This window comes from Vicugna pacos, chromosome 32 (assembly GCF_048564905.1).
Source record: "Vicugna pacos chromosome 32, VicPac4, whole genome shotgun sequence".
Taxonomy (NCBI): Eukaryota; Metazoa; Chordata; class Mammalia; order Artiodactyla; family Camelidae; genus Vicugna; species Vicugna pacos.
In genome coordinates, this window is record NC_133018.1 from 25,064,371 (window position 1) to 25,080,615 (window position 16,245).

Below are 16,245 nucleotides of genomic sequence, written 5' to 3' on the forward strand. Positions count from 1 at the left end.
CCTAAAGAAATAAAATTAACATCCTTGGTTCAAAAAAATTAATTAGACAGTACTAACAGTCAACTGAGCACAACAGAAGAGTCAGTGAATTTGAGGATGAGTAAAAATGCAAATTAAACCCACAAAAAGATACTACTTTATACCCACCAGAATGGTTAAAATTAGAAGACAGACAGTATGAAAATTTGGTGAGGATATGGAGCAGTTTTGTAATTCTCATACACTGCTGTTAGGAGTGTAAAATGAGCTAGCCACTTCGAAAACTATGAGGCAGTTTCTTGTAAAGTCAAATGCAGTCCTTCCCTGTGGCTCAGCAGTGCAGCCTTAGCTATGAAAATGGGCGTTCACAGAATTTTCATAGCAGCTTTATTTATAACAGCCCAAATAGGAAACACCCAGGGGTTTCAATAAACCCTAGAAGGATGCATAAACAAATTTGGAGTTGTCACGTGATAATCCTATAGACGTTTATTATTCAGCAACAAGGTAGATGGACTTGAAAGCCATATTAAGCAAAAGAACCCTCACACAAAAGTGGCACTACATGATTCTGTTCATAGGAGTTTCAAGAACAACCAAAGCTTATGGTGAAAGAAATCAGAAAAGGGATTGTCTCTGAGTGATGTGGTGAACTAGGAGGGGAAGCAGGGGACTTTCATTGTGAAAGAGACGTTCCACATCTTACTTGGGTTGATGGTAACACAGATGCATGTTGGTTGACGTTTGTCAAAACTCATCAAATTCACACTGAAAATCTGTGCCTTTTTTAATGTCAGGTTATTTTTTAACACCTTTATTGTGGTATGATTCCTATACAGTAAACTACACATATTTCAGATCTACAATTTGATGAATTTTGATAGATGTACACACCCATGAAACCACCACCACAATCAAGACAGCTAACATTTCCATCACTCCCCAAGAGGTGCAAATTTTGAATTCCCAATTTATCCTTTCCGACTCCCTTTATCCCCTGGTAACCGTAAGTTTGTTCTCTATGTCTGTGAGTCTGTCTCTGTTTTGTAGATAAGTTCACTTGTGTCTTTTTTTTTTTGATTCCACATGAGTGATATTATATATTTTTCTTTCTCTTTCTGGCTTACTTCACTTAGAATGACAATCTCCAGGTCCATCCATGTTGCTGCAAATGGCATTATTTCATTCTTTTTTGTGGCTGAGTAGTATTCCATTGTATAAACATATCACAACTTCTTTATCCAATCAGTCATCTGTTGATGGACATTTAGGCTGTTTCCGTATCTTGACTATTGTAAACAGTGCTGCTGTGAACATTGGGGTGCATGTGGCTTTTCAAATTATATTTTCCTCCAGATATATGCCCAGGAGTGGGATTGCTGGATCATATGGTAAGTCTATTTTTAGTTTTTTTGAGGAATCTCCATACTGTCCTCCACTGTGGCTGCACCAACTTACATTCCCACATTCCCACCAACCATGTAGGAGGGTTCCCTTTTGCCACACCCTCTCTAGCATTTGTTGTTTGTAGACTTTTTAATGACAGTTTTTCTGGCTGGTGTGAGGTGGTACCTCATTGTAGTTTTGATTTGCATACTAATCTAACAATTAGTAATGTTGAGCATCTTTTCATGTGCTTGTTGGCCATGTGGATGTCTTTTTAGTATCCATTTTGTCTACATTTAAAAAGGAATAAATGACACATTATAAACTGACTATACTTCAACCTAAAAAAGAAGTGAAAAAAAATACACCCAAAAAAAGAAAGAAAGTGCACCTTGTTAGAATGAAATCTTACCATTTGTCATTTTTAATTACTAAGTACCTGAGAACAGGTGTCTGTCTCCAGCCGCTCCCCAGACGGCCCCTGCCTGCTGGGTAAACTTTTGGTGAATTAATCTCCCTGTGCTTCAGTTTTCTCAGTAAAACAGGATGACAGTTGCACCTCTGTCAGAGGTGAGGATTCATACGTGCCAAGCCCTTGCTACAGAGCCACAGCGAGGACTTAATAAACATTAGCTGGTATTACCACTTCTTTAATGGTTTAAAAAACAGAAAAGTTAGTGGGGACAGTATAGCTCACGTGGTGGAGTGCATGCTTAGGATGCATGAGGTCCTGGATTCAATCCCCAGTACCTTCATTAAAAAATAATAATAAATAAATAAACCTAATTGCCTCCCCTCCACTGAAAAATAAAAATAAAACCCAGAAAAGTTATGTGTGTGTATGTATACATATACATGTATGTATATGTATGTGTGTGTGTGTGTGTGTGTGTATATCTCTCTCTCCATATCCGAATCTTTAAGGGGTAGCAGGGTCACCCCCATCATAAGGGATTTGTTTCAGTAATCACGGATCCCAGTAACTCAGAGTATGACTCAAGAGATCTGAATTGTGAGAGATGCTGTGGCCAGCAGCACCCATTCTCTGTTTCTTCATAACAGAGTCTCCAAGCTGTTGCTGGACACACTGCTGTCCAGCCAGACACCACATCCTGTGGCCCAGTGACTGAGCGGAGGCAACAGGTGAGGCTGGGTCACTCTGTACTAACAGATGACCCCCAGTCAACACTCTGGCCCAGAAGGGACACACCTGGGCAGCACCCCAATGCCTGGGGGACAGAACCTCCTGCCTACAGAGTGCATCTGCAGCTCCCTGCAGCAGCACAACTGATCACTGCGGAAGCCAGTCAGTGTGGATGGAACTGATGTGGACTGGGGTCATGGTAGCAGGTCTGCAAGCTGAGCTGTGTGCACTGAACTCAGTCCTGCTGGCTCGGCCGGAGTCAGCAAACGTGTGCTGCAGGCAGCAGCGGGAAGAGGGCGATTCGGAAGGCCCAGAGACCATTCCGGGGCCGGCTCCCGAACTCAGCTGGGTTCCAGGCTGATGCACAGAAGGGAGGATTCGTGAAACAGCGACACAGAAGGAGCTGTGGGCTGGGCTGGGCCAGGCCAGCAAAAGAAGGATGCTGAAAACACCATTTCATTACCAAAAGAAAAAAGAAAAGGATGCCAAGGACAGGAAACCCGGGGGGGCTAAGAGATCAGAGGGATGGATCGCTGTCATAGAGAAGTCAGCCAAGGAAGGGCCCATTTTCTGGAAGGAGGTGAGGCGATTCAACACATTGAGGTTTAAGGACTGTGGAAATCACTTTGAAATGTCCACGGAGTATTTAGAAATGCGCATTTGAGCGCTTGTGGAAAGCTCACAAATGAAACGAACGTCCTCCAAGAACTTCCTGAGCAGAACCTGTTCCCAGGTGGAGTCCAGACCTGCCGCAAGCTCCCAGAGGCGCCCCTTCCAGCCGGGTGCCGAGCTCGGGCCTGAGAAAGGACCTGGTGCAGGAGCTGCACCCCACGCCAACAGGCCAGTGAAGGGATCAGCCACACAGAATATTGTTTCCCACGCTTCTGGGGAAAGATGTCACCAAAGCATACTTTTTACCGGAATCTACCACATTCTTTGTTAAGTGAAAACCTGCATACAGGCAGGCTGCTTCTGGTTGGAGAAGTTACTGATTGCACAGAATTCCTTCTCAGGGAAAGGCTTGGATGCTCTTCCAACAGCCCTCGTGTTTATCCATCACACTGCACATCAGTGGCATCAATAATTCTATTCATCTTCCCCACGAAGTCCGCACAAGGGATGAGACTGCCTGACCTGGTGATTTTTAAACACCGAGCCTCCCCTCGGCGCTGAGTCCCCGGTCCCGCACTCACCACAGGTTTCCACCGGCAATTACACCTCCTCTAGGCCAGGAAGCGGCTGGCCATCCGAGCCTAGACCCCTCCTGCAACACCCACTGCGGGACTGTTAAGAGGGTTAGCACAGAACACCTATTTGATGAAGGAGATACAACATAAAGGTAAATCCAGGGGGAGGTATAGCTCAGTGGTAGAGCACATGCCTAGCATGCACAAGGTCCTGGGTTCAATCCCCAGTAACCTCCAGCAAAAAAAAAAAAAAAGAAAAGTAAATCCATCAACTTGTTAGCTCATCAGTGCCTGCATATGTCCAGCAACTTTATAGGAAAAGGTAAGAGTTCGGATACATAGAACCATGCCCCTCATGATTACTGCAGGAAAGAAAATCTGCATCCTCAACCTTTCAGGAAGCTAAGGCCACAAAAAGAGGCGGTCAGAGTCTTCGTTCAGATAAGGTAGTACGTGTGCTCCCTGACCCCTGGGTATGCACGCTAACCCGGGAGGCCTAGCGAAAGTGTCAGCCCCACCGCAAAACCAAATCCTGTGCTGCCGGCTGGCTTCTCCTTCTCTGTGCTTTTTTTCTCTTTTTCTAAACCATGCTGGTTATTAATACTAATATTTAACTGAAGACTCTTACTGATCAAAAATAAAGTATGAACGAAAAAGGCAAAACTGGGGAGCTGCAGCATTTCTCTTAGTCAAGTATTTGACCAGAGTTTATAACTGGACAGAAAAGTTACTTCCAAATGTGCTGAAATATAAACATTAAAATGAAGCCACCCCCACAATGAAATGTAAAAAGTCTTTAACAAAAAATAGTTTATTGCACAAATTCAAGGAATTCCCAAGCACGCTTGAATTTATATAAAAAAAAATCAACATGCTTTTTAAAGTTACAATCCGTTGTGCGTGGTGACAACCTTTCCCCTGAACGGCTCCAACCCGAGGACTCCCTTTTTGTGAGGACATTGTTAAGAGACACGAATAACTTAAAACCACTGAGTTTTCAAGACCCTCTAAAACATTACCCTCAAGGACCCATCATAACCTGGGACCACCATACCGTGAGACTTGCCTGGAACACGGTGAGTGGACTTGTTTGAATAAGGCTCAGAGGGTCCCACACGCCCCAGCGTCACACACATTGTGGGGTCCAGGACATTTCTCTTTCAGGTACGCTGGTCCCTTTCAATATTAGAAATCTTTACGCACGACATTTAGTTTTTATTAAAAAAAACACTCATGGAAGTGGGAGCTTATGTCGTGGGGACTCTGCAGGCTGTGGCTTCTGCAGTATCGCTGCAACACGAGTCTTTAAACTGAGAGCGTTTAACGAGAACCTTCCTAATGCAGCCTTCCACAGGCTGCCTCCCCCGAGGCCCGTCCTGGTCCTGGACCCCAGGCCAGGATACGAGCCAGTTTCACACGCTGTCAAAAACACTGCCTGTGATACCTTCTAAACAGCAGAACGAAGGCGTGTAAATCTGTAAGACGTGGCATCTATCTGATGTGCCCCGTGGAGAAATCAGCGATAACCACATTGCAATAAGTTATCTTTGGGACGTAAGAAAAACACGTAATAATAGCATGAAGTGTCCAAGCCGAGGACGCGACATACAGTATCCATCGTACAGATGAACACCAACACAACGCAATGGTGGGCTTGCCTTTGTAAGTGCTCCAGAGCTGATTGCTGTCTTCCGTGAGCACGTTCCTAATTCCCCCTTCTGCCCACAGCAGAACATTTCCAACGTCACTCACTCAAGAACCTAGTTCTGGGAGGTAGCAGTGCCAGTAAAGTCCCTTGGACATAGAAAACCAAAAAGCCAAAAAAAACCCCTACAAATCAAGAGCAAGTGAGTCAAAAACCCAGCTTCCTCTTTCAAGATGATGTATTGAGGAAGCCTGAACACAAGAGCCCCGGATGGGGAACTGCGACCAGACACACATGAGGCATCGCTGTGGCTGGAAGTGGACAGCCACGCGCTGCCAGAACCAAAGGACGAGGCTGCACCAGGTGACGTGGGAGGACACGGGCACATACACACACACACACAGGCCCCCCCCAAGGGCACACGCACATGGAGGGTGACTCAGCAGAGGAAAACGGGGCCGAGGAACAGAGATTGGCTTTCTCGTGATGGACGTCTTCAGGATTCGTTCATCCTTTCCTAAAAAGAAATGACCGTGACCAGCATTCACGGAAGACCTCAGCAAGCAGTCCGGAAGCCGCTACAGAAGGAGGCTGTGTGTGATTTCTTGGCTCTAAAGATGAAAACAACAGAGTGCAGCCGAAAGAAGTGAGAACATAAATTACACTTTTCTTTCCCCAGGGCACAAAAACAATCTTGTCAAAAATGATTCCAACCTCGGAGGCAAAGAAGGATATATTTATAATGAAGTTTTCAAGTATAATTTCCAAGATTAACCCCGTACCAATGACGTACGTATTTTAGAAGTTCTATTACCTGCTGGGGGAATTTTTTTTTTTCAATACCAGATGTCCTTGTGGCTATTGCCACTTTAACCTTAGGACTTAACCTTCTACAGCAGATCGTGAGAGAAGAGGAATGGACTGAAAACACCGCGCTGCTTTCTGCACCGACGAGACTCGGGTGACACAGTGGCAGGAGCGGATCTGGCCTGATCAGTATCACCACAGACGTCATCTTCAGACCAGCAGCCTGTGCGGGGGTCCCACATCCTCCCTCTCTCCTCTGACTCAGAACAGTGACCACTGTTTTAGGGCATCTCAGCAAACTGGGGACAGATGCACAAACCTCGAGTCTCACAGTCAGCCATGCAGTGCCAAGGTGCCCTAGGTGGACCCTCACACACCTGGGAGCTCTGACTTCAAGTTCGGCATCCTGACATCCCGCCCGCCCAGGGGTCGGCCACGGTGAGTGAGGCCACATAGGGCCAAGAGTCAGATAGGTGGACGTCGTGCATGCAGGATGAGGAAAGAATGTCAAAATAAAGTGAAACGGAAATAACAAAGAACTTCTGTCTAAGGATATTTGGTTTTAGGAGGTGAATAAAATAATTACCTTTCTTAAAATATAATTTTCTGTCTGACGTTCCTAAATCCTACACATATATTATTTCCTAACAGCAGATTTTCAGAAAGGCCATCGACAAAAAGACAGTTCAGGTCATTCTTAAATAAGGTGAGCATATACTTTTAAAAGATTAGATTATGATTTTTCAGGATTTCTATGCACATTCTATGGAGGGATGGTATTGAAAATAAAATAAAATAAAATAAAATAAAGACCAAAGGTGCAAATGGAGTCTCACTTCTGCAGGGAGGTAAAACTCTTCCTGAATCAAACAGGACAGCGAGAAACCAGACCCAGAGTATGACGACCCCACCAGTGACCGTCTGAGAACAGCGCCCACTGTCGTCCTAAGAGATCTCCTTCTGCAAGTAACCCCTTGGCTACGTTCAAGACGTCCCTCTGAGATCTAAATGAGGTTTTCAAGATTTGGTCATTTCAGGAGAAAAGCTGGTTGTGATCTGCAAATGACGATTTCTTGACCCCGGGCTCTCGCCCTGCTGTGCTCCTTGTAGAGGCAAACGCAAACCTTAAATCTCATCTTAGAGAAACAGAGAGCGCACAGTCCAATGAGCAACATCGGTACGAGGACATCCCTCTGGGTAGCTACGAACACTCGGGGTGGGGCTGCTGGGCGGTCGCTGTTCCAAGCCCCTCTTCGGAGGCCCTGCCCTGACTGTGTCGCTTCGTGTCCCCTCGGGGGTTGGCGTGATCTCCCGACGGGGCGGGGCTGGCGGGGTCCCCCTGAGTCCATGAGGACAGCGACTCGTGCACAGTGACTGTGTGAGCCTCCATCTGGCGCTGCAGGCTGTCCATCTCCTGCCTGGGGAGACGGGGGAGGCAGAGGAGGGAGCGCGGTCAGGGGAGAGCCGGCAACAACATCATCCCTGCCCTGAGACACAGCAGTCGCCGCGGACTCGCCCCAGCGACCCTGAACGGGACGGCAGCTGGCGCATGCGTGGTGCCTTCTGGGACCAAGGGAACCTCTCTACTTGGACCGGGAAAGTGGTGGGGTCACGGAACGAGAGGGATCCTGGGCAGTTTTCTCGGCACCCTGCAGAGGCCAACTGGCCATGCGGTGCCCCGCACGGGCCTCTGCTTGGGGACAACGTGGGAAAGACAGTCGAGGGTCCGCCCCTCACGGCTTCCAGCCACGGGGTCAAAAGACACAGGGCTCCATCCTCCCAACACTGGCCTCCCGCTGCTGCCTTTCTGAGGGCTCGGCCCTGTGGCTGGAGGCGTCTCAGGTTGTTTGGCCCTGGGCAGCCCCCCCTTAACAAGTGGCTTGAGGAGGGAAGGGTGTAGCTCAAGTGGCAAAGCGCATGCCTAGCATGTGCAAGGTGCTGGGTTCAACCTCCAGTCCCTCCTCTAAAAAATAAACAAACCAACCTAATTACCTCCCCCCAAAAAACAAAACAAGTGGCTTGAGAGGCATGTGATCCTGAACATAGAGCTGCTCAGCTTCTGCTGGGTAGGCAGCGCTGGCAACAGGGAAGCTCCTTCCGGGTTAAAGGTGCCACTTAATCAGAGGGACTCAGTGCCGGGGCCCAGAAGCAGGTCGTACTTGAGCTGCTGCAGGCAGCTGTTGAGGTTCTTGAGGGGCTCCTTGCTGACGGCCGGTGGGGGTCGCAGCAGCTCCTCCAGCAGTGAGGCGGGGACAGGGCAGTCGGGGACCTTCACTGGCGTCACGGGGCTGGAAGAGCTGGCGTCGCCTTTCCGCTCCTTCCTCTGTTTTGAAAAGGGACAGAGTTAGCTGCCCCGTCCCCCAGGAGGCTGCTGGTGGGGCTCCACCACCCCGACTGCTTCCAGAGGTGCCTCCACAGCATCCCTGTGGCCTCAGGAAGGCACATCCCACTAGTTCCAAATCAGCAGACCCAACTATACTTCAATTAACAAAATAAACAAATCAGCAGAGCTGGCCACCGCAGGGGTTCACGAAATGGGGGCTGAATAAAGAGCCACCTTTCTGACGCATGTGACAGACATCCAGGCCTGGCTCCTTGGGCGGACAGGGCTGAAGGCCCCCCAGGTGTGAGCACAACTGTGGGGCTTTCCACAGCCTGGACTCTGAGTTTCCCTAAGAAATTAAGTTACGTTTTCAACTCCTAAGACACCTCCCTACCTAGGACTTCAAACCTTTGCCACAGATACTTAACCAGGCTGAGTAAACCTCTGGATAGGAGCAATTTCTTTGCAAAGTATTTATACGGACCGAGGAGAAAGACAAACGGCGCGTAAACATACAACCTGAGCAGGGCTCATGACAGTGGCTTTCGGGGTCCCTGAGCCCCGAGCCCATGCTGGTAGCTGTCAGGTCCCTGCTAGGCTCACTGAGAGAGCCAGAGGCCCTTGTTAACGCACGCGCTCCACACCCTTGTGTGGCCTGTGAGACGTATTGCAGTAAGACAGCCCTGGAATTGCGGGGGAAAGGCACCAAGGTAGTGATCTGGCCTGGTGTTGCAGAACACTCCCTCATCACCTATTTTCACACAACAGTCGCTCAATGTTGGGTGAGTCAACTCCGTAACTGAATGACCAGGAAACCCGCCAGCCTCCCAGCAACACGTCTACGTGGGCCGCTGACCGTCTTGGCTGCACCACGTCGCAGGTCCAGCTGGAGCTGCTGGTTTTGCTGAAGTAGAGTCTTCATGTTGTTCTTCAGTTCTGACACTTTAGCCTGAAGCGTGAATTTGTCTTTCTGGGTCGTGGACAGGTCTCCCCGCACCATTTCCAGCTCAGCTTTAATGTTCTAAAGGGAGGGAAGTCAGATTTTCAGAAACTGAAAGACTTGAACCACTGCTAAAATCTTCATCTGTAGGTCACCATCCCAAGGGGCGAGTGTCTACAGGATCGCTTTTTACCCGACGCTCCCTCCCCAGCACAGCTCCTCTCCCGGAGCCTGGCCTCCATCTTCTGGCCCAAACGTCAGTGCCTCTGCCCAGGAGCTGGTGGTTTTCCTACATTCTACAGTGAACCCCGAGGTGCCTGTTCATATCCCGAGGTCAGAAGCCTAACTACTCCTAGGACAGAACACAAAGCCGTTCTGATTGCTCCTCAAGCCATCCACCTACAGGGAGGAATCTCAGCAGAGTCGTGGCCCTGATCCTTCTCTCAAGTTGTCAAGACTCTCCACACATTTCTTCCTAGAGATGCTTACCACAGATGCGTGAACTAACGTGTACTGTCTCGGTTTTTGGACTTAATGAGACCCAGTTCCTGGTACACATCACACAGCTCAGCCCAGGCCAGGGCACAGGGTCTCTGATCTCTGCTCAGCACCCTTCAGCGGCCTGGCCTGGCTTCTCTCTGAAACGGGACAATGTCTACAGAAAGGTTTGGTGAGAGTATCCGATCCATCGAGAACGCCTGCACAGCACCGGGACAAGCTTGTGACACGCTGCCCCAGGGCCCTTGCATGCCACACACCTGCCATGACTGCTGTATTGCATCCAATTCCTTTTTACTCTGCTGTTCTGTCAAGTTCAGCTGCTGCTTCAGGGACTGGATTTCTCTCTCCTTCTGATCCACCTCCCATTTGAGATTTTCCATCTAGAAAAGGGAAAAAGTCACGTGAGCAAAAGAATTTTCAAATGGCCTTCTTGCGTTATAAAAGTGCTCTCACAGTATTTCTGTATGTTGCTTAATATCACACTTAGGAAAAACAAATATCCCTTTCCGAGGAGACAGGGAATGAAGCAAAGTGTCGGCCAGCAGAGCCCAGCTCTGTAAGCACATCCACCGCAGGTGGAAAGCTGCCCTGGAGGCTCACCTCTTGGGTTCCCACGGGCTCTTTGCTCAGCTGCTCGTCCAGCTGCTTCTGCAGGAGCTGGAGTTGCGTCCGGGCCTCGGCCAGCTCTGCCTGGAACTGTGCTACTTCCTGGGAATGCTTCCCCTCCTGAATCCTAGCACGAAGAACAAGGAAGAGTGAAGTCACAGTCTTCCCATTCCCTTCCTGCTCTACGATGCGGTCAGTTGAACGCTACATGTCCTGGTGACACTCCTAATGACAGACAATCATGTACAGCTCACCCTGGGCGGGGACTGTTCTGGGAACTCTGCGATGCGCTGTCCTCACTCATCCTCACTGCTCCCCCAGGCCCCCACCGAGGGAAGCTGGGTTGGCGCATTTCACAGATTGTGAAGGGAGGGAAAGTCCCACGGGGACCCATGAGCCTGCAGGGCCCAGCACGTATGCCTGCCCTGAGCAACACGTGGCTTGCCCAGAGGGCGCCTACGGTGAGCCTCGGTGCTCGGTGGTGGGCACAGCCTGCAGGGCTCTCTGTTCTCGGAGGAGGCCCAGCCAGGCAGGGCAGGGGCGCATGGCATCATGGCCTGCGTTTCAGAGTTAAGCTGCGGGCGTCCTGACGCCAGAATTGGATCTATGGCTCCTTAGATTTGCCTCCAGAGCCCTGGCAACTTGCTGAGACACTGGCAGCCTTGATGTGCTGAGTGTTCGAACTGGAGGTGGCAGGGAAGCCCCTTAGGAAGCTCTCCGGTGGCGCTGCCTGGCCCCTGCCCGCTCACACTCACTGGAGCCCGTCGGCCTCTGCCTGCAGCCTCCGCACCGCCTGCTCCTTGGCCTGCAGCTCCTTCTTCACCTCGCTCAGCTCTAAGGTGGCGGCCCTGAAGTGGCGGCGGTTATGGCCCGCTTCCGCCTTGGCAGCAGCAACCTGCGCGGGTAGAGAGCGGCAGCAGCAAGTTCAGAGGCAGAGCCAGGCTGTGCGTGCCTGGGGTGCGAGGAGCGGCCACCCCGCCACCCGCATCCCTGCCGGCCTTGCAGGCTCCCCTTCCAAAGCTTGCAAGTCCCCGTCAGGGACTAAAGCACCAAACATATGCCGGACCCGCAAGCTCGCGCAGCACAGTGCAGGCAACTGCGACTGAACAGAAGGGTCCAGTGTTCTTGGTCTTCCTCGAGCACATCTGCACATTTCTTGTTTATTCACAATTCACGTATTTGGGAGAAATCTACCTTTCCATCAGACCATCTCACTGCAATTAAGCTGATTATTGTCTGTTTACGATATAACTGGCTTTTTCATAGTTAACAGTTTAACTCCAGGTTTTTGAAAAGACAAGCAAATTCTCCAAATATATCAGTGTTTTCCGTTTTCCTTTCCAATAATTTAGTCTTCTCATCTAATTGCACTAGCAAGCACTTCATTTAAAAGAAGTTTCATAAAAATAGTTACAGTATATGACAGATGAATGTAAAAAGAACTCTCAAATGTAAGTGGGAAAAATCCTCCCACGGAAGGTATGAGCAGTGGTTGTACTACTCAGAGGTTCAAGATGGTCTGTCCTTCAGTCTCCATATACTCCATACACTTCAAAGCTGTTTACTAGCACGTGCTACTCCTACAATTGGGACAATTAGCCCAAATGCACTTAGAAAAACGAATACACATTATGCACAATTACCGCCCTTAAAAAAAGAAATCGCAGTCAAATACACTTCATGCCCCCAGCACTCTGAGTTACACATCGCCTAGCTAGAAGTTGTAACTTCTTTAAGCTGCGACTAAACCTAAGAAGTGACACTTGAGCATCTCCCACACCAGAGGCAGGATGCGGGGAGAGAGGTAGGGAGAGCTGCCGGCCCAGCTCAGAGCCATCAGAGGGGAGCAACGCCACCCAGGGACTGAGCGTCAGCTGCAGGTGCGGCAAATGCGGGTCAAAAATCACTCAATAATGGTGTATGTTCAAACATCCTCAACGTATCTTAAAACTAGTTCTATTTCAGAAGACTGTTTCACTGTGTCACCCAGGAAATGAAGAACTGTTTTCTTCTATCTCTACTACATAATTATGGAAAATTTTGAAAGAACGTGCCAACACAGGGGGGAGGGTATAGCTCAGTGGTAGAGTGTGTGCTTAGTGTGCATGAGGTTCCAAGTTCAATCCCCAAATCCCCAGTACCTCCTCCAAGAATACATAAATAAATAAACCTAATTCCCTCCCACCCAAAAAAAGAATTTAAAAAATAAAAAAAATTTTAAATAAGAAAATAAAAGAGTGTGCCAAAAAAACCCAGGTCAAAACAAACACCTGTGTGAACATGTGCACGACCAGCGTGCCCCGGGCATCTGTTCCGTGCAGGCACTGGGGTGTGGGGGCGAGGGAGCCGCGGCCCTCGTCCCAGGAAGCTGACATTCTAATGAGGAAAGGGCTCTATGGAACTACAGGCGCAGAGACGGAGAACACGGGGCCCGCTGGCCCGCAGGGTTGCTGGGGCAGGCCTCGCTGCCGGAGGAGCCGCCTGGTGTGCTGGTGGCCAGCTGAGTGTGGCCAGGAACAGCCCGGAACACTGCTCCAAACGCAGAAAACGGCCCAGGGTCTCCAGACTGCTTCTCCTGGTTGCTTTTTTTAACACAAATGGGGTCACCGTCCTGCTCTGCAGCCTGGTGTTCCAACTCCCTCCCTAACGCGCACAGGGAGTCTCCCCTAGCGGGTATAGAGCCGTGTGCAGGCCTTACTCCCGCCTGCCGGCGCCTCGGTTTAAGCTAAGCCCCTCTTCCACTGACGAGCCTGGGGGCTCTCTAGCCTCTCACTGTCACCAGCACCACGATGACACCTCTGTCCTTGGACACGGCAGAAAAGGCGTTCACGCGGTAGGTTCCTGGACGGGAACCTACGTGTCGAGGGTACCAATACTTCAGACATTGGAAAATCACAGCCCTGAAGGCTCTATGAGTTGTAACTTGGACCCGGGCGGGAGCCACGCACCTGCTCCTCCAGGCTATGCGCTGTCGACCTCTCCTTCTGCAGCGCGGCCTGCAGGGCCTGGACCAGCTGCTGCACCCGGCGGTCCTCCTCTTCCTTGCGCTGCAAAACCGCCTGCACCTACGGCACAGGCCACGAGTGGGAGGAGGACAGATGGACGGGCGGACGGCAAGTTCCCAAAGCCTAAGAGCCCTGGGGGAAGGCATGGGCCATGCTGATCGGGGCCACGAGCACGTGGGGGGACCTGGCGTTGTGGCGGCACATGACATCACGTGTTGCCAGCAAGGGTACAGCCAGGGCAGGTGCGAGAACTGATTCCATCTCTGGAGACCATCATGTCAAAAACTGCGGTCTCAGCTCATAGGGACCCAAAAGATGCATGTAAGTCAGGGGTTACAAACGCAAACCCCTTCACAGCAAGGCCAGGACCAGGGGCTTGAGACCTCCCCTGATTCCCTGAGCCTCTGTTCCTGCACTTTGGCCCTGCAGGTGGTGATGATGATTCAACACCAACCAGGTGGTTGACACACTCCGAGCGCTGCCTGGCCTGCAAAGTCTCCTTCTGCTTCTAGAAAAAGAGTTTCAATACCTGAAGATTCAGCTGAACTAGGTCTGCTTCCCTCTTGGCCAGAGCTGTTTCCAAGATGCTGTTGTGCTCCCGCAAAGCTGCATTGGACTGTCCCAGGCCCGTCAGCTTCCCTCTCTCATGTTCTAACTCAAGAGCCAACTTCTTATTCGACTCCTCAAGGCGCTTTATCTTCCTCCTAAAGCCTCTGGACTCCTGGAGCTGAAACAAATCAAAGTCACCGTGAAGCCAGGTGGTTACACATCCCGGTTCCCGGAGCTACAGCACACCAGAAACCAAACAGCTAGAGCCAAAGCGCAGCAGCCAGCAGCCAGGGAATGCACCAGATGCAGTGGACCCTCGCTTCACAGCTGGGAAAGCGGCCGCAGCTGCGGCCGCAGTCTATTCCCTTCCCAGACCCCCAGCCAATAGCCCAGCTTTCCCGAGGACCACACACTTCTGGAGAAGCACACCCCAGGTCGGAGCCCAGGTGGGCCCAGAACCGCATGTGACTCAGATGGCACACAGCCCCACAGCTCCCAATGGCCACCTGGGACCCCAGGGAGAGCCCGTGGCAACAGCGCCACGCTGCTCTGTGGGCACCACCTGCCACCACAACTGTCTCTGGGCCCGAGGGCTACGTGGAGTTCTTTTAAAGGCTGAAGCTAGTTTGAGCTCGGTTTCTTCCCTGCCACCAGGGCTTCTACCTGGGAGCAGCAGGGGAGCCACCAGGAATGTGGCCGACGGCCTTACTGAAGGGTGGGGGGCACACAGCGGGCCTGGCTGGAGAGCTGATGGCACCACACAGGTGGGGAGTCTGGCAGCACGGCAGTCAGAGGCCCAGAGCAGCGGCCAGGCGGCGAGGCTGAGCACACAGGCTGGGCTATGACTCGGGGCCCCCTCCCTGCCTCTGAGCTGCGCTCGGGGCCACACAATGGCAGGACCTACCTACCTCGTCCTCCAGCTCCAGCACCTTCTCCCGGTGCTCCTCCAGCTCCTGGCCGGTCATCGCGATGACCTCTTGGAGCTCCCGCTCCAGCATTGTCTTGCTGTGGGCGACGGTCTGCAGCTCCGCCTCCAGGGCCTGGATCCTCTCCTGACGGATGGGAAGGTGAGCCTGGTCACAGGTCTCCCCATGGCCTCCCCCAGCATGTGACCCCACATCACAGAGGCAGAATGAGGCCGCTGACCACGCTCGACAGGCGAGATGCTCTCTGCCAGACTCTCCTCTTCGTTAGTTAACTACGCACAGCAGGCATGCAGGAGTGACTCACAAAGGTACTTTTTCAGTTAAACACTTTGAAAACAGGTGGGAGGGTTTAACTCAAGTGGTAGAGGGCATGCTTAGCAGGCACGAGGTCCTGGGTTCAATACCAGTACCTCCTCTAAAAATAAGTAAACCTAATTACCTCCCTCATCCCCCACCAGAATAAAATAATTAAATAATACAATAAAAAATGAAGAAAGAAATCCACTATTCTACAAATTTGAATCGCAGAAATTCTAAAAATTACTAAAAAAAAAAAGCTTTGACAATACAGAATGACTACTCTGTGGCAGGTAAGCTGCAGTATAACCAGGACCACGCTCGTGTGCACGCACAAGTGCACACAGACACGCACACGCTGGCTGCTGTTACGGTGCGGGTGCTGGTCTGAGCACTTCACACGTCGCCTCCACTCACTCAGAAAGCTGGTCCCACCTCATAAGGAGAAAGGAAACTGCAGTTGAGTAAGCTGTCCCCCTCCCAATGTTTTCAAAAGTAAGCAGGCGAGAGGGAACACTGAATTGATCTATTTCCGCAAGAGAACACCACGCTATGATACAGCCTCCTCACTTAAATTGAGAGGAGAGAGAAATAGAGAGAAAACACAATTACCAAGCGTAAGCGTGTTATTCACATCGCTGAGTAACAAGTGAACTGCAAATGACCTTCAGCAGAAGTTCACACCCATGAGCAAAAGGGAAAGGCAGTGGTCAGATCCAGGACACTCTGACGGCGACAGTGCGAAATCCAAGAGCTCACGTCTCACAAACACCCCCCAGCACACACACAAGCCAGGAGGACCTGCCGCGCTGCCCCGTCCTCCATCCTAAGACAGACCCCAAGGCCGGAGGTTCCTGCCCCTGAGGTGACAGCAGGAAGAGCAGTTCCAGCACCCCCGCCCCTCACCGTGTGGGGCCCTGGTCCTTCTGAACCCTAGGGCTTCACAGCCA

The 16,245-nt window shown here is 50.8% G+C and overlaps 1 protein-coding gene across 7 annotated transcripts in view; it reads right to left on the reverse strand.

Moving 5' to 3' along the window:
• Positions 1-7,269: 7,269 nt before the first annotated feature.
• Positions 7,270-16,245, reverse strand: part of GOLGA3 (golgin A3) — a 40,164-nt gene continuing 31,188 nt past the window's right edge. For 4 of the 7 annotated variants that reach the window (XM_072953692.1, XM_072953689.1, XM_072953693.1 and 1 more), the window contains 9 exons: positions 14,981-15,124; positions 14,053-14,250; positions 13,467-13,583; positions 11,274-11,413; positions 10,513-10,645; positions 10,170-10,292; positions 9,328-9,492; positions 8,308-8,471; positions 7,270-7,566 (listed from right to left, as the gene is read on the reverse strand). In XM_072953692.1, the coding sequence (XP_072809793.1) occupies positions 7,350-7,566; positions 8,308-8,471; positions 9,328-9,492; positions 10,170-10,292; positions 10,513-10,645; positions 11,274-11,413; positions 13,467-13,583; positions 14,053-14,250; positions 14,981-15,124 (1,401 nt within the window). In that variant the 3' untranslated portion in view covers positions 7,270-7,349. Of the gene's footprint in view, positions 7,567-8,307; positions 8,472-9,327; positions 9,493-10,169; positions 10,293-10,512; positions 10,646-11,273; positions 11,414-13,466; positions 13,656-14,052; positions 14,251-14,976; positions 15,125-16,245 lie in introns of those variants that run through there. The other 3 variants (XM_072953691.1, XM_072953694.1, XM_072953695.1) reach the window with 3 other exon arrangements.